At 37.9% G+C, this 22,544-nt stretch overlaps 2 protein-coding genes across 2 annotated transcripts; one reads left to right on the plus strand and one right to left on the minus strand.

The window, feature by feature from the left end:
• Positions 1 to 742: 742 nt before the first annotated feature.
• On the plus strand, positions 743 to 8,967 carry LOC121414081 (c-Myc-binding protein-like). The gene is made up of 4 exons (XM_041607136.1): positions 743 to 918; positions 6,355 to 6,476; positions 7,989 to 8,118; positions 8,608 to 8,967. The coding sequence occupies exons 1-4, from the start codon at positions 904 to 906 to the stop codon at positions 8,650 to 8,652; spliced, it is 312 nt and encodes a 103-aa protein (XP_041463070.1). The 5' UTR covers positions 743 to 903; the 3' UTR covers positions 8,653 to 8,967.
• Positions 8,968 to 11,179: 2,212 nt separating this feature from the next.
• Positions 11,180 to 14,988, minus strand: LOC121414082 (UDP-glucuronosyltransferase 2B13-like). The gene is made up of 4 exons (XM_041607137.1): positions 13,806 to 14,988; positions 13,086 to 13,317; positions 12,329 to 12,548; positions 11,180 to 11,882 (listed from the first exon to the last, which is right to left on the minus strand). The coding sequence occupies exons 1-4, from the start codon at positions 14,709 to 14,711 to the stop codon at positions 11,609 to 11,611; spliced, it is 1,632 nt and encodes a 543-aa protein (XP_041463071.1). The 5' UTR covers positions 14,712 to 14,988; the 3' UTR covers positions 11,180 to 11,608.
• Positions 14,989 to 22,544: the final 7,556 nt, after the last annotated feature.

The following is a 22,544-nucleotide window of genomic DNA, read 5'->3' on the forward strand; positions in this document are numbered from 1 at the left end:
AGTGCACAAGAGAATTTATATGTATACTATATAGTGACATAATTTTTTCAATTTTCCAAGTTTTCCCCTCACCTTATGTCATTCTCTTGTCTTCCCTCTCTTATGTGTTTCCTCTCCTTTTTCTTCCTTCCTCTCTTTCCCCTTCTTTTTCCCTTTTCTTTCTTTCTCCTTTTTTTGCTACCTCCGCCGACGGGGGAGGGGGGGGGGGGGGTAATTGATTACTAATCTGCTCCTTGAAACAAGAAGTTTAATCTGATTTGCTAGTATACCCAGTTGTTGTGTATCCGGACGGGTTGTGTGTCCGGACGATCAATTTTAGAATGTCATTTGGAAAAATTTACAAGCGAAGTTTCATCAATTTTTAGTACAAAACGTTCGGAAATATTATAAAGAACAAAATAGATAATGATTACAAGTTATGAATTCATATTTTTAGTGTAATCCACAGACAAAAAAGAAGGCTTCAAAAAGATAAGTGTCCGGACACCCGACCCCCATCCTATAATAATATAACGTTGATCTTTCAGTTGTAAAATTGCAAAATAATAATTTGAAATTGATCGCAAATATTTTCTTGCAACATCCCCTTAGTCTTTTGTTGTAGGGGTGTCCTTGTTTTCCCCGTCGTCTTTCTTTACTGATCTAACTTGTATTACTAGTATATTTATTTAAGTTCCCTTTTTATTCCCAATTTTAATTTTAGATATTATTTTCTTTCAATACCTGTACTGTTTTAGTTGCCCGATGTGCGCATGCGCATTTGGCATATAGCAACCATCGTCGTCTTGTTCTCGCGCGCTAGAGATAAAAAAAGTCGAAACAAATTTCAGCTTTTAACCATTGTTCGGCACCGATATTACTGCATTTACGTTTGCGGAAGGAAACCTGTAGCTACAAATAATAATGACAACATACAGGGTAAATATGATTGATGTTTTGTGTGATCTAAGTTACATTTCATTTGGATAGTGTGGCAACTATCATTGACTTTGTTTGTGCCGAAGATTCGGCCGCAGTGCCAGTGCCTCGCTCGGCAGTGCTAGCGCGAGTTGCAGCTAAATCTACCCCAGGCCCAGCCGCGGCCCCATCCTGGAGCTGGATGGCGCTGCGCTGGCGATACGTTGTTGTTGCCGAGTGCTGCTTCGGCTGGACTCATCCTTTTTCGCCTTTCATTATGTGGATGTAACTGTTTTGTAATTTTTATCCTGATACAATGTTATTGCTATGCTAGTCTGGAGAACAATAGATTGTGTGATTAATTGAAAAAATGAATTGAAGCCAGGTGAAAATGAAAGCTGAGCCTGAGCTTGAAGTTGAAGCCAAGGCCAGGGCAAGGCCAGGCCAAGGGCCACTCATGCCATGGTTTCAAATCGTCTCGTGTGTCAAGGATTCATATGCACCTGGTGCACGCGAATCTTTCACACCATTTTTACTAAAATAACTATGACTTTACATCATAGCTATGAATTATAATTATTCTATAACACTTACCGAACCATATGGATCGTTTGTTGAATTCTCTTTGTTGTTTGTTTTAATAAAATAAGACTAAGAGCATTTTTCGTGATCTTCACGTAGATGCCTCTTGATCAGCGTTGATATCAACTTTTGCCTAAAGAGGGCGCGCGATATTATTCACCAAGCCGGTAGGCACTTAAGAACCAAGTTTGAAAGGATACTCGTATAATTATGTCACTCTCGCCGATGAATATTCATTAGATCGTGGTTGTGCGTGTTCAATACACACCGAGTGCATGCATGCAGAGAGTTTGTATTGAACACGCACGACCAGGATCTAATAAATATTCATCGCGAGAGTGACATAATTTTACGAGTGTCCTTTCAAACTTGGTTCTTACATGTAAGTGCCTACCGTACCTTTGTTTACGGTGTTGCAAGCTAGCTGCATTCTAGGTGATCAGCATTATTTTCTTGCTCGTTCAATCAACTTTCATCATCATCTTGTCAAAAGATGGCGTACTTTACCAATAAGTATATACATGAGATGCAACCTGTTGATTTTTGGTACAATTTCCTATTACGCGCTGACGACTTGAATTGAGAATGTTCGATACGAAAAATTGCTTTTCGATTGTTGTTTGCGTACTTTCCACCGCAGTATTAAGGACGGATCGAACGGAGTATCCTGGTTGAGACTTGGAGGTAAGCGATAAAAACAGTTTTATAAATAATTTCCAATTCATTTTTTTTTTTTTAAACTAAAACTATTAAAAAGAAATCATTAGTGGAGAAATACTGAAACGTTTGGCGTTTTTTATTCCCTCACATTCGTGTGATGAATGAAAATGTCAAAGTCCACTATGAAACCACATGCGTTGTGCGAGGTTAGTATTACTAACCTCGCATGTTGTGTGAGTGGGCCAAGGCAAGGGCAGGCCTAGACAGCTGGCAGCTGTCTGTTTCGAGGAGTTTTTAACATTTTTAAAATTTCTCCTCGTACACAGACGGCTCGCTATCGTGCAGCCACCATTAGGGGACTTGCAATGCAAAATCCCCCCGTCGGGGCTTTTCAATTTTTGTCTTTAAATTATAGTGACCAGAGTGCAAATTTATATTCCCTCTTGGCATCAATTGCCAAAAAAGCGAGAAGAATGAAGTTAAAAGGAACAAAAACAGTGACTTACCTCGGCTGTCACGCAAATTCACTTCCCCGTTTTATCCGATCTTAAGTACATAAACATATGACCATTGAGTCCCCTGTACAGATCGCGCTAGAACTTTGGTGTCTGTATGTATTTGGTGAGTGAAGCCAACGAAGTTCAGCTGAACAACCAACAAAACAGAGACCGAAGCTTTTGGTCTAGGGCAGGCCAAGCCGCCTAAAAGTCAAAACCCTAATTTTTTTAAAGCCTAAATAAATTTTTAAAAAGGCAAGCAGAGCCAAAGCCCAAAGGCCCTTTTTAGATTTTGACGTAATTGAAATTTAATTTAGCCAGAGCTAATAAAGGGCTTTCGGTTTCGTCTACGGTCTAGTGGAACAATGACTGGTGACATTTAGAAGGGGGGGGGGTAGCCTTGTCCTTGAGGACTGCATGATGGCTGATGCTATTTTAAAATATTATGTCTTCATCATGGAGCCTTGAAGTTGAACTGCCTCCCATATACCGGTTTGTATGATGGGGGGGGGGGGACCTAAGCTACGCACTTTGTTTTCCAAACAATAAAAACTATCCCAATTTTTATATTTCAACAAATTATATTTCACTAATTTGTGTCAAACATTGTAAAGATCATAAAAAAAATATCGCAAAACATGCCCTGTTTTCGGAACACCTCGATTTCGCCGCCCGATGTAGAAGGGGTCCTAAAGCTATGCACTCGATTTATCATGCAAAAAAATAGTATTACCTGTGACTCAATTTCGAAAATATTTCAAATTACTGTAGGATAAAATGAAATTAAAGCGAATATAACTCCAAAATTCCAAACAGTTGTTGGTTTTCTCTGCATTTAGAGATTTACTGCAGCCTCTGTAGAAAAAATTGAATAGGAATCGTTCATATTTCTGCAGTCACAGTTTCACACACAGAGTGCGCATTTGCCATAAAAACTGCATGCGCGATGAGTGGTGCGTAGCTTTAGGACCCCCTACCATACAAGAGACACATGACAAAGATGGATTTCCCTAGGAAATCCATCTTTGTCTTTGAAGATAGAAATCACGTAAATGTTTGTGATTTTACTTATTTTTACACCTTCATACGCCTAATGGGTATGAAGGTTCCAAAAATTGGTTAATAAAAAGGTGAAAAATTGAAGGTTTCTTACCAGACCGATCTCGTGTAGATCCTTCGATCCATTTGTACACAATGCAAATACAATAGGCTTGACCCCTGAACTGCGTACCTTTGATTAACAATGTTTAAAATGCTGTTCTGAAAAAATTATATGGTATACATAAAAATTACTATTCAACAAGAAATGAAATTTGAAACTTGATTAAAAAGAATTACACCTATTACATGTATAATAATAATTATTTATAATCACGTATTAGATTTTATTACTTGTTGAATAATAATTCCATGATGAAGAAGTATATGTCAAAATATTAAAAAATATCATCATGGAGCTCTCAAGGCTAGCTGGCAGCCATCTGTTTCAAGGAGTATTTTAACATTTTATTTATTTTTTAAAGTTTCTCGTACACAGACGGCTCGTGATCGTGCAGCAGTCATTAGGGCGTTAACAGTGCAACATCCCCCCCGATGGGGCTCATCGATTTTTGTCTTTATTTCATAAAAATATACATGTATATAAGAACCTGACCAAAATAAAGATTATTGTTCCGTTTTGGCCTCAAATGCACCAAAACAGGAAAAAAATGAACTTAACAAAAAAAAACCCAGTGATTTCGGCTGTCGTGCTACTCCTACTCCCTAGTTTATCAGAATTTAATGCATAAACATATGGCTATTGAGTTCCTGTACAGATCGAGTTAGAACTTTGGTCTCTGTAATTGGTGAGTGGAGCCAACAGAGCTCAGCGGAACAACCAGTATACCAGAGACCGAAGCTTTTGGTTTAGATGTAGCCAGGCCTACAGTTGTAAATTAAGCCATGAATTGTTTGCTTATAACAATCAAAGGGGAAGTTCACCCTGAAGAAAACTTTGCTGTAAAAATAGCAGAAAAAATCGTAAAAAATGTTGGTGAAGGTTTGAGGAAAATCCGTTAAAGAGTAAGAAAGTTATTAGAGTTCAAAATTTTGGATTTGTGACGTCATAAACGAGCAGCTGCCCCATGTGTTATGTCATATAAAATGTATGAATTTCAAATTTTGTATGGTTCAAGATGACTTAATTTTGTTTTCTTTTCATGATCGGGTGTGAAATGATTTGTCTATTGATATACAAAAGGTACAGTGAAAACCATTTTCATTTTTCTGAGAAAATGACATTTCGTTGATTTTTTACCATTCGCTATGTAGGAATGCTGCTCGCATATGACGTCACAAATCAAATAATTGAAATTCTAATAACTTTTTAATTATTTGATGAATTTTTCTCAAACCTTCGGCAATATTTTTTATTATTTTTTCTGCTATTTTTACAATAAACTTTTTGTCAGGGTGAACTTCTCCTTTAACAAGGAAAATTTTTGAAACAGGTAATATAGTAAGACAAACAACTTTTTAACAAATATTTGAAGTTCAATAATTTGTGAAATTGACATCTCTGTTTTGAAGTCCCAGGTGAGGGGGGGGGGTACTTAAACAAGATATTCCGTATTCTGAAAATGCACCCCTTAACAAGTATTGGCGTATGAAACCCTGCCCTTAACAAGTACATGTATTGGAAACAAAATGGTACCCTGACAAGTAATTTCTGCATTGACCCCCTAGACAAATAAAGCAATATTTTGAATGACAAGTTCACCCCAATAAAAGTAGCCTTAAATTGAAAGAGAAAAATCAAACAAGCATAGCACTGAAAATTTCATCAAAATAAGATGTAAAATAAGAAATTTATGACATCTTAAAGTTTTGATAAATTTCATGTATTGTATATTCACAATCACATCCTGGTCAGTATGCAAATGAGACTGATGACATCACTAACCATTTCTTTTGGATTTCATTACATGGAATTTGAAATATTCTAATTTTCTCCTTGTCATGTGAAACAAAGTTTTATTCTTCCCGAACATGGTGTAATTATCATTGTTTTAACATTTTGTGGTTGTAACAAGAGGGTCCTTATTGTCAAATCTGTAAAAATTGTATAATGCAAAAAATTGAAAACAAACGAAATAGTGACTGAAGGACATCATCGACTCTCCTACATGTATTTGCATATAACTGAGTTGTGCATATATGTATGTTCTGTTTTGAGAAAAATAAGCGAAACTTAAAATGTAACTTTCTTTACATCTAATTTTGATGAAATTTTCAGTGTTGTGCTTGATTTATTTTTCTCTATCGATTCTAATCGACATTTTTCTGGGATGGACTTTACTTTTTATTGTTAAATATGTCACAGACGTGATCACGGATGTTAGCTTTACCTTTTATTACATTGGGTTTAGTACAGCCCCACCTCCCACAACCCACTCAAATCGGACCCTCAACATACATGTAGTGTTGTGGCAAAAAGTACATCCTTTATAAAGCATTTTAATCTTTTTTTATACCTTCACAAATTTGACAGTAAACATGTAGCTTTTCTAGCGAAAAACCCCCTTTTCAGTATTTTAGTGTTTTTGACACCCTTATTACCTTACGTTTGTATTTTACGCAATGATAGACATAAGCCCTATCAGAAATTATAATCGATGTTGTGAGACTTGTTTTAACCCTCCCCTCTTTCCATTCTCCCTTTTCTCTCATACCACAGCCTGGAGATTCAAAGCGGGAGGAGTTCCGAAAGTACCTGGAGAAAGCTGGAGTCTTGGATGCTCTCACAAAGATACTGGTAGCCCTGTATGAAGAGCCAGAGAAACCAAATGATGCCCTAGAGTATCCTTAACAAATTAGTGGCAATATTGTGGAAGAGCCGTGGTGTAGTGGTTCTGACTCTCGCCTTGTAAACAGAGGGTCGTGTATTTGAATCCCATTGCGGTCTAGCGTCCTTTGGCAAGGCGTTAATCCACACTTTGCCACTCTTGACCCAGGTGCTAATTGGGTACCCGGCAGAATGCGAAAGATATTGTATGTTTGAATTTGCCAGCACCATAATGAGGCTGCGATGAATGCAAGGAATGCTCCCCAGGAAGTGGAAATTGTGCACTTTTTGTGCGGGATTGAAATGAATCTAATGACCGGGGGTAATAATATGCTGTAACGCACTTTGAGCCATTCTGGGAAAAGCGCTATTTAGAAATTGGCTATTATTATTGTTTTTTATAAGTCTGTATATTTCATTTGTACATTTGATTATGATATAAAATGAATTACCATTTTCATGTAAAGCTGATTTCATATTGAGAAAAATATGCAAATATACCATGATTGACTTTTCATAGAAAATTGAATCATAATGGACTTGGAAAGTATGTTAAAATATTTTTATCAACATTATCACCATGGATTTATCGATGGATAGGGGAATAGGAAAACAAATTGATAAAAATAGGTCCTAAAGTTTTGAAGGCTTTATCAGTTGTTTCTTTTTCAGAGGCTCTTGTATAGGGCATTTCATAAAATGGTTTCTTGTCCTTTGGATTGCTTGGAGCAGATTTGAAAGCAAATAAAATGAAATAAAAAATGAAAAGATTTGGAGCAAATAAATGAAAGGAATAAAAAAAATGAAATTTGAAAAGAGGATCTTTCCAGACCCAAGTGGGAGAGTACATATTCAGGGTTCCCACAGTCATGGAAAATCCTGGAAAAATTTGTGGTCATGAAAAAAGTCAGGGAATCTGGAAAATTTGTAAAAAGTCATGGAGTTGCATTTACCTCTTGGCTATGGCAGCTTTCCAGTTTTTCGTGTCTTGCAACTCTCTTACTCTGTGATCATACTCTGCTATTATAATTGGTGTTCATGATTTCTATTTTCCAAGTTTTGTGACATCCCAAATTCTACATAACTTCCTGGACATCACGGGAAGTCATGGAAAGCAGCAAATTAGTCATGGAAATGTCATGGGATTCTGTTTTCAAATTTCTGTGGGAACCCTGATATTCCCTTGAAACGCTAGATTGCTGTTTGCTAAAAATAATCATGTTGGAAACCAAATCGGGTGACTAGTGTATTTTTATCTTAGCTAAATTTCATTTACCTTGAATGGATTTAAAATAAATATTTGAAAACCTGAGGTTGGTGTACATGTAGTTGCAGCTTGTTGTGTTGTCTTTGTGAGTTACTCCTATTGTGTTGCTACATTTTAAATCAATGATCACCCAGAATGTCAATTGTAGGTCCAGATGATTGTTTTAAATTATTTTTTTAGTGTGTGGCACAATATGCATCATTGGCTTCTCCAGTAAACAATGTTGTTGTTGTTGACCTTAACTTGACCTTGATTGCAGCTTCCTGAAAGCTCACATGGGTCAGTCAGGACCAGACACGGCTGATGTAGAATCTCTAAGACTACAGGTCAGTGAACTGATGCAGAAGGTGGAACGGCTGCAGGATGAGAATAGGGAACTCAAAGCAAAGGTCAGTACCTCACATCTATACATAATTAGGGTTCCTGAAGATCATGTTCATATGAAAAAACTATGATATCCTTTAAAGGGAAGGATTAACTTTGTTGAAGGCAGAAAAATTTGCTTTTGACGGATTGAGAGATGAACTGTATCTTTTTGAGGACATGTATGGCATAACTGTAATCAACAATCCCTGAAAGACTGATGGAATGTAATAAGTTGTAAAATATCCAGAGAGTGACATATGTAAGCAAGGTTCTCTGTGCCTGAAAGTTTTTGTGCATTTCAGATTTTCACTGTTTTTTTTTATACTTGAGTATTTTGCTATTGAAATGCTGAAATATTTTGAGGAATGTGTGCCTAAACAATGGGTATTGCTCTTCTCATAGGTCCGAATTCTAATTTAATGATTATACGTATACATCATGCACTGTGTTGATTTCCTGTAACATAAGGAAATGTATTGAAGATAATTTCCTAATTTCTGTCATCTCCACAGGTTCAGATGGAAAATCCGGAGGTTGAGCCAAGTGCCGAGAACTGAACTGATGGTGAACCTATGGGTAGGGGTGTTGGAGTCTGGGTGTGGCTGGGGTGAGGAGGGGGAAGGGGAAAGGTTGGGTTGGGTGGGTGGGTGGGTGTACATAGGGGAAAGGTGAAGAGTTATCATCATGTTATGCCTTTTCAGAAGCTGAATACTGATGTATTTTGTGTGTGTGTCTATTTTATCATATTATTGAGCCTTTATTACCCCTGATCGTTGATCATTTTACAAGCAAGATTGAGGCTTCTCTTTTGATTACTTTCTAATAATCACCAGCAATATGACTAGAATATCCTTTTTATCATCCAAGATGATTGCAGATTTAATCCATCACTACTGATTTCACATGCTGTCCTGACAACACTATAATTTCATTTATACCTGTACACTTTCTTTGATAATTGATCCTTTCAACAACGAGATGAGAAGATTTCCTTTCACAATTTACACGCTCAGATATGCATGGGGAAATGGAATTCCCAACTTGTGGCCTCTTTGAAGAGTATATAGCATTTGGGTGCCATTTCATAAAGCTATTTCCTGTTTGTGATTTCAGCACAACTTTACTTCTGACCCTTTCTTGTGTTCAATCAGAAACTGTCAATTTTCTTTTTTTAGCACGAGAGTTATTTTCTATAACGCTGATTAATATGGGAAAATAATGGATTTTTCCATTCAGATGTACGTTTTTATATACAAGACTGGAATATCAACTCGGCTGATGGAAATCAAAAGGATTGAGAATCTGATTTTACGCCAAAGAGATTGTAGCCAGTTGAGCTTAAGGTTGGTGTAACTTCACTCGGACAGCTTTGTGAAACGACACCTATCTCTGTGAAAAATGCTTCTCGTTTCATGCACTTTCTTCAATATTGTGTTTTCCATCAATGCGTAAGATTTCCGTCGTCTTGCATCACAGTCATGGCATTGACTAATACTATGAATTGATAATATATTTATTTAGATTTTATTATTATAATTGTTGGTGTTGTTGACAGAAACGTCTGTTTTGGGAAATAAAATACTGACATTTTCAGCATCCCAATTTATGTAACAAGATCGTTCAGAGCCAGACATAGTATCAGACCTCCCAGGATATGTACACAGAGACTGAAGTCTTGGTTCCTCTCTATCGTATTGGCAATGGGTAAAGTATTAAGAATAAAGGAATGGTTGATTTCTTTTTTGCTCTTCCATTGTTATAAGCACATATTTTTTTGTGGAAATGTTGGAACTCTAATCATTAGAGATGTAATTTTCAAGTCAGTGGCAACTTTTCTTAAGGGAGGGTTCTGCATTTTATACATGTAGGAAGAAACACCATACGCGGTCAAGACAAGTAGCAAATGAGGTTCAATAGGAAGGGTTTATACTTTTTAAATTTTCTGTTTATTTTCATCAAACATTCCATGTGTATTGTGTAAAAGGAAGCTCATTAAAACTGACTTTTAGTTGTTTTCTGTACTTTTTGAAACAGGCGAAACCTAACGCATGGAGGTGTGTTTTAAATGTTATGTCCAACTACTGATGTATCTTGCGGGTTGAATATTTCATGTAAATGTGTACTATTTATTGTATCAAGATATAGCAAAGTAGTGTTGCTTTAATGTACATTTGGACATATCAACAAAGATTTGCACTATTGATTTTTGTAATTGCCCTGTTTTGAGGAAAATACAAACCCTGTATTTAAGCATAAACCTGGATTGATTGCCATTTATTAAGTTTTGTGTTGTATTATTGGTGAAAATTAGTGAATGTAGATAAGATATGAATTTACAGGAAATCTCAAAAAAGGCTATCATTACACAGGTCTTATTAAAAAAAAATGCTGAACTCTGATTCGTGTTGTATTTAATATTCATAATATGGATAAAAAAAACACTGCCTGAAAAATAATCTAATCAAATTCGGGTAGACAACAAGCTGAGTACATAAAAAGTGAAATGGTGTCTTTGTTCACTTTTTATAAAAAGTGAAATGGTGTCTTTGTTTACTTTTTACTTCACACTTATGAAGCACTAAATAATGATGTTTATTTATTTTGCATGGCTTCATTTTTATAAACATACATGTATCACAAACAGGGGCGGCAGACCAAAGTTGAAAGGGGGGGGGGCAAAGGGAAAAAAGGGGTACCTTTCAAAAAGGGCAATATCTTAAACATGGCAATATGCAGAATTTTTTTGCTGGGGGGGGCAGCATGCGTAATCTTTTTTAAAAAAAACTTGAAAGCGAGGGAGCAAGGTGACCAAGCGTATCATTGAGATGCTTGAGCAGTAAAACAATGTAAGTTTTCAAAATTTCAGGAGAGGGGGGCAACTTCCCCCTGCTCCCCCCCCCCCATGCCCTCAAAACAAAGAAAAATTGACTTTTTTTAAAATTATGTGTTTTATTGGTATTCAAAATCACATATAATCACAATATTTACAGGTAATTGGAATGATTTGAAACAGTTCAAACGCAGTAAAATCACAAAAAAAGATGAAATAAAAAATAAATGGAAAAAAAATAAAAAGGGTGACATAAATAAAAATAAAACAATGGACGATACAGGTTACTCTAAAGGGAATACACATCGAGATAAATGAAATAAATGATATTGGTGTATTTGGATCTGTTTGTAGGAACTTTGTTTTAGCGTTTTGGTATTTTCTACAATGGAGGACATATTGTTCAACATCCTCATTGGTTTTACAATGCAAGGGGAATTCAAATAAGTTTGACGAGATCACCACGAAACTCCGCTATTAATTTTAGTCTCCGAGAGCTCCTGCCGATCATGACGCTCTCCGGTGCAACAAAAGCTATAGCACCATCTACATTTGATGCATTATAACCAAAACCGTATTCGCTAGAGTATCATTGAATGAAATTCTTAATAAAACATGTTGAAAAAAGTGGTGCTGCCCCCGCAACAACACTGTGTCTGCATGGTAATACTATAGTTATTATGTCAGTCTAATTTTGTTTTCCTTTTCCCGCAGACCATCCTCCAACATAATCTAACTCCAAATACAACCACAAACACAATCACTGCCACTATCAGCAGAAGAAACGCCATCACATCCAGCATAAAATACTCTATTACAGAGAGTTCCATTGCAGATGATTTGAGATACTGCCCGCCATATTTGATCACATGCTCTATCCAGAATGCAGCTCGTTCTCTTGCCTGCATTGGCCTTTCTTTAATGATGGCAGAAACCGTTTTAGCCACTTCTGTGTACCTTTATGATAAAAAAGGGAGGAAAATATTTTACAGATTATTTCTTGTTTTGTATATAAAAACAAAGAACCACAAGCCACACCTGGTTTCCCGACTTTAACCCACATTTGTGCTAATTTTGCATCAACCTTTCGGGGTTCAATTTTGAACCTTTATTTCTTAGTGTGCACTGAGTGGTACTCCGAGCTTAAAAATAATATCTAACTGAAAAGAATATAAATCACCAAGCAAAATTGGATCAATATAAGAAGAGAAAAAGTTATTGACATGAATATTCATCGGATGGGCTGCTGATGTTGTACATCCCAACTTTTCCTTTTTTTGTGTTATATGATTTTTGTTCATCTGTTCAAATCATATCATTTCAGCCAGGAGTACCCCTTTAAATAATGTTTACCTGATCTTTCTGCGAATTTAGAAATTCTACTAATTTGAATAAGAACTTACTTTGGATTGCTGATGACGTCATGTAAGGCGTTGTAGATTACGTCCGCACTGGCAGACAGTTTGTCTATCTTTCTGCCCATCCCTCGCGCTTCGACTCTGGCTGCTACGTCGAACTGATCCCCATGAAGCGGGACGACGACCACGGGGACGCCGTGGTAACAGGCTTCTTGGAAGCCGTTGTTGCCTCCTTGATAGAGAAACACTCGTGTCTTAGGATGGCCTGTGACGACCAGAAGAGATATAAGAAGACGATAAGAGATGATACTGAATATATCATCTGCTAAAATTAACTGTATTACTATACTCAAACAAGTCTAAAGAGTGTTTAAGATAAGTTTATGAGAGGTTAATGCATATGGAATAAAGGTTGATTTTCGCCCTATTTTCTGGTTCATTAATTCTGTTCTAAACGTGAACAAAAAGTTTGGTCAATATTCAGGGCTCGTTTTGTTTTATTGACTTGCTTTTGTTGTTTTTTTTTCAAATGAGAGTTGCCAGGGATGCCCAAACACAAAAAATTAATAGCAATAAAGAAAAAAGAGTAACGAACCACCTAGTGACTTACATCATCATCGGGGGGGATCAAAATCTGCATAATTGGCCATATATACAGCGTTTATTCTTGTCCTAACATTTACGTCAGTGATTCCAAATATTGGTATTAATAAATCATTATATTCAGCACAAGTGTAATATGCGCCAACTTCAAGCAACAGCCGTCATCATTAAACACGACAGACTACCATTTCACACCCACCAAGAAGATCATTCTGAGGAACCCATGGCATGACCTTCACATTGGAAGGAACTTTGAGTTCACCGATCGGATCCTTCATTTGCCATATCACCTTCTGCGGCAATCTTTGGAAAGCTTCGGCAAACTCTTCGGCAAATCCCGGTTGAACGATCGTGATCTCTCCGAAGTACGTGCCGAGAGTGAACAAAATAACACCATGGTCGCCTGAGCTCTCCATGAAATCTTCCAGCTCCTGAAGATGAAAAATCGGTAATGATAAAAGGATAAGAATTTTGAGAAGAAACGTTCATATATCAATCATTGAAACCGCGAACTACAATCATGTACAGGTCGATTTTGAGAGATATGAAAACCATATAGATATGCAAACGTTAACTCAACGGATTTGGTTGCATCCTATATTATTATTACCGGGATGAATTTAAGTCTCCATGAGACACCATTTTAAGTAGGCCTACTGTCGCATAATAAATGCAATTCAATGTGAGCCGAAATGAATTTGATTAAATCTCCTACTACCAGAATTATGTATCTAATTTTCCATTCTTAATACTTCACTTGCTCTATACTGCTTCAGCAAGATTTACTGTTGAAATCGATCATATTCGTTTGTAAATATTAAGATTTACACGATAAATTACGCTAGAGGGATGGCTGGATGAACAAAACCCTCCAACCAGAAAGTCAAAACCCATGGCCTATACCCAATACTATACACACCTCGTCAAGTTCTGCGGGTGGCCATGCTGTCAGCCCACCGCCGACAGGAATCACGTTTGGCACAATCGGGAAAGGGAACTCCATGACGAAGTCAAAGTTCTGGAGATGCAAATCAGCAAGTTCATGATAAAGAGACATCTTGTAGTTAATGACATTCTCAAGCCCTGTATTTTTCCCTACGCGTACATAGGCTGGTATGGCCACTCCCCCACCAAGCAAAGCGTAGACAACGGATTGTAGAAGGTTGGCCGTCCGCTGGAAGAAACTCATCCTGTTGGTGAAGCCTGTGTTGAGTTCTGGCTGATATGCCGGGTTGTACGGCGAACCGTAAGAGAACAACGCCATGGCCTGAGGGGTGATTGGCGTCAGGGTCACAAGGGCTATCCTCTTGCTGTAGTTCAGGTTGCGTTCCAGCGCCGCCCGGATCATCACACCACACAACCAAGTCATATCAACGACGACGGCGTCTACGACTTCCAGACGCTTCATGAGCTCGACGTCGAGGAGGATGTCTTCACAGTCGTCTGCCATCGACTCGATCAAGAAGAAGACGGACTTGATGAGACCGTCGTTGCTTTTCCCCAACGAAAGGGCTCCGAACTCCTTCCAGAAATCTCGAATCTCTTGGACGGACCGTTTGTGATGATCGAAGACTTCGAAAGACAGATTAGAGTACTTGGGGTTCCTTGTATGGTGTTCGAATGCCCTGCTGATGAGGAGTGTTGCGTTGTGACCTCGCTGGACGAGACCTTCACCGATAGCTGCCCCGAGGAAGAAGTGACTCCCTTCTCCGTACATGGAAGATATCAATACATTGCTACCGGAAGCACAGGGTGATGATACAAAAAAGACAAGATAGATTCCAGATAGAGTTGTATAAATAACGCGAGATATATTCACATCCATCTTAATAAGAGTGTCGGCCAATTGTCCAATTCGTTTTTATTTTGTTCTGATGATGACTTATGAAAACTGCTGAAATCTTGGAATGACTAGCCGATCGATCGAACCTCACATAATTACCACGCCTCCTTATTATAACATAGAAACCGATTTACGCTCATAGAACGTACAATATAAATGATATAATTCGACAGCAGTGTTCTCAGAGTGCATGTGGTTCTATTATTTACATAGAACACTGTTTGATTAACAGATTAATGAGCTTACGTAATTCCAATCGCTGAACGTATAGTGTTGGCTTACGATTTAACAAAAATCGAGGGGGGGGGGAATAATGAAGATTTGATAACATCTTGACACATGCACATAATTGGGAAAATATCAGACTGAATTGCCCAAATAAAATTGAATCGTTTTCAAAGGTTCTAGGGTCTGATTCGTAATAAAAAAAAGAGAGAGAAAAAAAATGAAAATAAACATCCATATCCACGCATGGCCATACCACTTAGTAGCTGTAAATAGATTTGTACCAAAGACTGAAACACTCTTTTACCGTTTTCTAAAATCGTGAACGAACATACTAAAAAACGCCTCTTTAGTCTTTACGAGAAATCTGAACATCAGGCCTATATACGTCGATATCTGGGGAGCGTTTCATGAAGGGACTTTGTCCGACAAGTTCTGTTTTATCCGACAATTACCATAGTAACAGTCCCTCTCAGCCAATCAGAATCAAGTAAAGATGTCAGATCTGACAACTTGTCAGACAAAAATGTTGATGAAACGCTCCCCAGGACTTGTTCGTTCTCGTAGATTATGTTAAAGAGATAACACAATATTTTTTTATAATTATGAGGCGATATATCCCTTTTCTTTTAATTGTCGTGACAAAAAATCTTGAGGCGATGTATCCCTTTCTTTTAATAATTATTGTCATGACATAACTTTGATTTTAGAAAATGTGGTTGCAAATTGCATTTTCTTTATATTTTGTTGAAAAATAAGCATTATTGTTTTATTATCCACAAGAACTATTATCAGGTATACAACAGAACAAGAGAGACATAAAACGAGAGGGAGAGAGAGGGAGAGGGGGGGGGGGGACAGGCCCGCCGGAACACTTTCATTTTTTTGGGGGGGCAAAATCCCGAAGGGGGCACAATATTTTTGACAGCGTGAGATACCGTAGCGATCGAGGGGGAGAGGGCATGGGACCCCCCGTTAGGATTTTGTGTAAAAATGGAGTTTAAAAGTTACGTTTCTAAGAGAATTCAAAAATAAATTTCTTGAGAATTAAACATAGAATTCACTACGAAAGACTATACTCAGAGTTTATGAGAACCTATGAAATCTTAATTCAGAATGTGGTTTTCGTGTCTGATCAATTAAATTACGTAATACGCTTATATTGACTCAAAATACCAGAAATTACATTTTTCATGCAATATCCTTTCAGAAATATTTATTTATGTACATTTACATACACGGACGACGCGACAGAGCACAATTATCATAAGTTTCAAGGAGTGTATTAAGCAGAAGAAGCGTAACAACAGAAACAAAATACATTCTAATGAATGTCTTTTTAAATTCAAAATGTCATACTGTTCTGACGTGGCAGACGTCGATAAGCGCTTAAATCCCCATTCTATTTAAATCATTTCTGACCTCAGCATTGGAGAGAGTCCCTGATTATCCATGCATAGGCAAAACGTTTCATACTTTGTAACTGGAGGAAAAAGAAATATGACCTGCTTAATTATTGTCTAACAATTTAAAACTTTTCTGAAAATTTAAAACATTACTCGATTTATGTGTTTCCTTTGGCATGTTTTGTATGGCTGGGAAGCACTTTTGGATGACCCCTTCAAAATCTTCTTTTTTCTTTACATATTTTCTGGGGGAAATGTGACCATAACTATATAGGAAATGATGAATATCAAATTCCAGGAAATATTCATATGTAAATAATCATGAACTAACAAACTACGGCAGTTCATAATGTACATTATGTAACATTATTTAGAAGAAAACAATTACATTCCAACAGCGGATGTGGTTTACGGTACACCTAGCTTGTGGAGTTTTAGGAAAAAGTGGATAGAGGAAGAAGTGAAATTGATAGGAGGAAGTAGACTGTTGATAGTCGAGTAATTTTTTGTTCAAACGAGCGTAGTCCTGATAAAGACAGTAAACCAGAAAAGGTTGAAGAAGAGGCTTGATTAGTTGATAGATGAGTACTCCTGCTCTGCACTCCATTCGCCGACTCAAGCTAGCATCTTCTCATTTATCCAATAAGTAACTACTCAATCCTCTATAACTCTTTAAACTTTTCGGTTTTACAGCTATTTCCAGATTCCATATGTTGCTCGAGTAACTAGCGTTCACGCGCGTTGGTGATATCGGGTCCGGTCTGAGCGTTTCTGGGCGACCGCGCGTTTGTTAGCCGACACAGCCAGCATGCAGATCGGTCTGAAATGTATTCATTAATAGGCCCCCATTCCACAGAACGGAGACCATTGAAAGACCACTGAAAGACTTAAAATTGGTGAGGTCTTACAGCGGTTTTCAAGATCAATGAAATTTGTCATCTCTGTGGAATGGCTCAGAAAGACCCCTCAAAGAACTCTGAAAGACTGATGGATATTTCTTGTCGTACTTAGACTAGTCCTCTCGAGATCTTTCAATGGTCTTTCAGAGATCTTTTATGCAATAAGTGATCTTTCTGAATTCTTTCCATGGACTTTCAATGGTCTTTCAATGATCTTTCAATAATCTCTCATGAGTCTTACAGTGATCTCCGCAAAAATCTTGAGAGACTGCCGAAAGATCAATGAAAGACTATGAAGACCTTTAAAAGTTCATCGAAAGACCACTGAAAGACAATTTTCCTGTAAGACCGTTGTAAGACTGTTTTCAACCGTTTCAAAAAGTTTTGGAGCCCATGAAGACCACGAAGACCACTGAAAGATTGGTCAGGACTCGTGTAAGACCTCAAAGACCATTGTAGGTTCATTGAGAGACCTCTGAAAGATCAACCAAAATTCATGGTCTTTCAAAGGTCTTCCAGCGGTCTTGTTCTCTGTGGAATGGGGGTTTAAAGGTTAAACGTTATCACACTGTAATAAGATGAAAAAGGGGCTTATCAAAGGTATGTTTCACAGAGGGACATGTTCGTCAAAAGACGCAAGGCTTACTAAGATGTGTAATTGCCCCTTTCTTCATCACCCTGCCCCCCCCCCCGCTTCCGGCGCCCTTGGGGGGGGAGGGTGATGAAGAAAGGGGAGGTAAATTTCGCCTTACTCAGGCACCTTTTATATTAATTAAAGTTTAAGAAACGTTTTACAAAGAATGGAAATATTCAAAGTCTACCGCCAACTCGATGGCATCTCGGTGAGAGGAAAATTAGCAATACAGAAGAGCGCCAATTTGTGACGGCTGCTGTTAACGCCTCTGCACATCTTGGTCTGCGACCCGATTTGGAACAAAACGAATAATATTTGATGCGAATAATGAGACATGGAATATCTCGCTGTGTATATGTTTTTTTGTCCAATATTTGGAAAGAAAAACATAAACGTACAAATTACTCATCCAAACACCAGTGAATTCCGAAAATATATAGAACATGAAATTATAAAAACAATTTCGAAGGCGACTCAGGACGGCAAACACCTGGAAACAACATTAAACCTGAAACACAGAAAAACAATTCAGACGACTCCTTTCTGAACTCAATGTACAGACTGTTATCATAACCGTGCACGCATTGTATATTCCCCAATGTTTTACTTCTGAAATCAAATTCCATAGCTATTCCTTGTCTGATTTTATATTAAAAAATGGCATTAAAAAAAACTACATTGTTATTTTTTGTTGTGTCAATACCCACAGAAGACAAACTAAATTATATATACCCCTAGGATACACGCTCCCCTCTGCTTTTTTTCACCCTACTACCTTTTCTTGTAATTTCAGTCTCCATTGATAATTTGCATCTCCTCGACAAGGGGAAGGAGTTTTAAACAAATCTTTCACGGCCAGAACACCCAATTCATTTGATGTTACACACCGGAATGTGTAACATGCAAAGATACCAATAATATTTGCAATTGACTATAACTGTTTTTGGGGTGGGGGTGCTGAAGTTAATTTGACAAGCCAAAAATGAAAAGGTTTACTCTAAATTTAAGGTCGTTTTAATTTCACTCGATTTTTGGGGTGGGGGTGCTGAAGTTAATTTGACAAGCCAAAAATTAAAATGAAAAGGTTTACTCTAAATCTAAGGTCGTTTTAATTTCACTCCAAATTAAAGGTCGTTTGGTCCAAAAAAATTGACAAGCAAAAAAAAAAGTTTCAACACATTTTGTTTTTACATACATTTCACAAATGTGATACACTTACCCGAATTCAGGGGGGGGGGGCATTGGCGGAGGAAGCCAACAAATTTAGGGGGTGTCCACCTGAAATTTTGGGATGGACACAAAAGGTTATGAACCTAAATTTTAGGAGTGGCTAACCAAAATCTTTTGACAAGCAAAAAAAAAAAAGGTCATCAACCTAAATTTTAGGGGGTTGGACAACACATGTTTTGAGGGTCCAGGTGACTTTAGGGGGGGACGCTAGAAAAAAATTGACAAGCAAAAAAAAAAAAAAGGTTATGAAAAAAAATTTAGGGGGGGAACGTACGTCCCCTCACCTAAAATTTAGGGGGGGGGGGGCACGCCCCCCTCCGCTTGCTTCCGCCGCCTATGGGGGGTGCTACTTTTGGAAAATAATACAAGCACCCCCTGGGAAAATCTTGGATCTAACCCCCACCCCTGCACCACCGCCTCCCAAGGCCATGCCACTTACATTGGCGAGTGGTACCACGCGCGTCCATTGGGTTTCCGAGTCGAAAAGCAATCAAGTATGATCTGAAAGTGCACACAAGTATTGGCGTGTGAAACCCTACCTTTAAAGGGAAACTCCTGGCTGAAGATATTAATATCTAAATAAATACAGTAAAATTCACAAATCAAAATGCTCAAAATTTCATCAAAATCGGATAACAAATAACGAAGTTATTGATTTTGGAAGATTTCCATTATTCCGTTTAAAAAAGTATTGTAGGCATGTCTTCATGAATATTCATTAGGTGGGCTGATGATGTCACATCCCATTTTTCTTTTTACTTATGTTATTACATGATGTCATACTTGTTTCCCTTTTTCATAAGTGTGTCAATGATGTAATTATGATCAAATCAGTTGCAGCAAGAAATAACTAATGCACTAAATCAGTTGTCAATTCAGTTGATTTAGTTCTTGGTAGAACAATTTTTTGAAGATCGGCTTTTTGATACCCTTTACGGGTGCACGCGCGGCCCGCATCCAAAAGCTATATATAAAAAAAACATAGGCGGCGGAAGCGGGGGGGGGGGGGGGGTGGGTTTGACAGATACCCCCCAAAAAATGAGGTGGGGGGACGGTCCCCCTAAATTTGTAGTTGATAACTTTTTTTTTATTTTTGCTTTTTGCTTGTCAATTTTTTTACATGTGTCCATCACAAAATTTTAGGTACACCCCCCTAATTTTTTGGCTTCCTCCGCCAATGAAAAAAACCCTTTAAACGCGTTTTTTGGTCACGCATGACTGTGTACAGCAATATGTATGACTGCCCCCCCCCCCCCATATACAGCTCATTAAGACGCTTTCGATTGGGACCAAAGACGAATAGTGGTACTTTGACAAATTAGCATTTTTTTGCACACCAATACTTAACAATATCACAATCAGAATCAAATCAGCTTACTCGGTGGAACGGACACTATAGATATCACGAGGTTAGGGGTAAACGGAATTATTCAATTATAAGACCTAATTAATTTGATTATCGTTTGCAAAATTACAACTGTATATCGATTTACCATGATGGATTCTAATTTCTGTGCGAAAACATAAAATCATTAATTCGACGCCGGTCAGGGATAAGGGAGGCATGCAGACTCCATAAATAAGATCAAACTAAATATGTTGTTTGAAGGTTTGGATGGTGGCATGTACAATTGCTGATGCGGTTTACGGTACACCATGTGGAGTGTTATAGAAACAGTGTATAGAAGAAGAGAAGAAATGGATAGGCTATAAAGTGGAGATGGAGTGGAGATTTGAGATGAGAGTATTCTTTCTTAAAAGTAGTCCTGAAAAGGACTGTAAACCAGAAGGAATGCTGAGTGAGAACAGCTTGAGTAGTAGAGCTGATGAGGAGATGCTGGCTTGAGTTTGCGAGTAGAGATGATGAGTAGTAGAGAGACTCGACCTTTCGGACATGTTGACCGTCACTCCTGAAGACGGGCAGTCAACTTATCCGAAACGTCGAGTCTCTCTACTACTCATCATCTCTACCAAGAAACTAAATATGTAACGAAACTTGTACGGATTGGTAATGATACGTATGGACAGGGGGGGGGGGGGCGCTAGACTCTTAAGCCCCTCCACTCCAGCTGGATCCGGCCCTGGATATAGGGTCGTCTAGGTGCAGCCATGCACACTTAGTTTGTTAATAGACCTATATCTCGACACTTTCACCTTTCAATTTTAATATGTGTGTTTTTTTTTTTTTTTGGGGGGGGGGGTGTATCCAAGAAGGAACTACAATAGATAACGAAATAATATAGGCCTATATACTTAGATAATAATCCCTATACAATAAAATGTCCCTTCGCTCCAAATCTCTCGTAAACAAGGTGCAATGTGTAGCCTAATACATTTTGTAGAAAGCTTTCCCTCAGACCACTCGCTGATGATAAAAGATTCAGTGAAGGTAACTCTCTTCCAAAGAATGTGGAACAACAAGGGCGCAGGTTTGATTCAATTTATTTATTAGGTAAAAATCACATGAGTAGATATATATATTGTAAAATATGAGGATCATATACCCTATAGGAAAGCCAGAGGCTTGAAAAGCAGGGGGATCAGTGGCGTAGCTAGGATTTTTTTCCTGGGGGAGCACTGGGGGTCCTTGCTTTTTCAGGGGGCAGCGGCCATTTTTCCGATGTGTGTGTATGTGTCACAAGGGCGGATCCGACTTTCGCCAATAGGGGACGGGGCCCGAAATTATCATCACCTATATTTTCCCCGATCAGTCACTTCTTAGTTTTATTCTTATAAAACAACATGAACATGAAATAATCTCATAAGCCTTATAAAAGAAGTGCGAACGCGAAGCGCGAGCGATTTTTTTTTCATTTTCATGTACTTTGTCCAGAAAATTTAATATTCTGGGCAATGTTATGTGTGATGCTGAACAAGATTCGTATGTAACTAGATGGTTACTGCGAACGCCAAGCACGAGCAGAAATTTGTATTGTTCTAGCATTATCTAAACATGTCTAAAAGGGACCTGTTGAGGACTGCTTATACCATGGTCACATTTGTTCTACAGCAGCCGTACGGCGAGTCGAAAACAGCCGTTTTATCAACTTTGATTCAAACCACCGATATGTAGTTGGACAAAAAATGTTAAAACGGCTGTTTTCGACTCGTCGTACGGCCGCCGTAGAACAAATGTGACCATGGCATTACAGTTAACCACGAAGACGGTATATATTTCAATAATGCGAGCGCGAAGCTCGAGCAAATTATAATGACATTCCGACTTAAAAAATTGTCATTCTAAGCACTTTCTGTATTAATAAATCGGATAGGTATGTAACTAAACAATTGATGCGAGCGCGAAAGGAAGAAAATTGAGATTTTAGACCTAAAAGCAGGATATACTTAATTGGGTATCATTAATAATGCGATCGTGAAGCGTGAGCAGACAATTATTGATATTCTGATGTGAAACTTGATA

The sequence above is a fragment of the Lytechinus variegatus genome, chromosome 4 (genome assembly GCF_018143015.1).
Source record: "Lytechinus variegatus isolate NC3 chromosome 4, Lvar_3.0, whole genome shotgun sequence".
NCBI lineage: Eukaryota > Metazoa > Echinodermata > Echinoidea > Temnopleuroida > Toxopneustidae > Lytechinus > Lytechinus variegatus.

Excerpts from the sequence above, each read along its gene's own strand:
- LOC121414081 (XM_041607136.1), top strand. Across the intron at positions 6,477-7,988 it reads AAACCAAATGATGCCCTAGA|CTTCCTGAAAGCTCACATGG; the intron begins GTATCCTTAACA and ends CCTTGATTGCAG. Across the intron at positions 8,119-8,607 it reads ATAGGGAACTCAAAGCAAAG|GTTCAGATGGAAAATCCGGA; the intron begins GTCAGTACCTCA and ends TCATCTCCACAG.
- LOC121414082 (XM_041607137.1), bottom strand. The coding sequence starts at position 14,711 with ATGGATGTGAATATATCTCGCGTTATTTATACAACTCTATCTGGAATC. Across the intron at positions 13,318-13,805 it reads CACCCGCAGAACTTGACGAG|GAGCTGGAAGATTTCATGGA; the intron begins GTGTGTATAGTA and ends TTTCATCTTCAG. Across the intron at positions 12,549-13,085 it reads TCCTCAGAATGATCTTCTTG|GCCATCCTAAGACACGAGTG; the intron begins GTGGGTGTGAAA and ends TGGTCGTCACAG.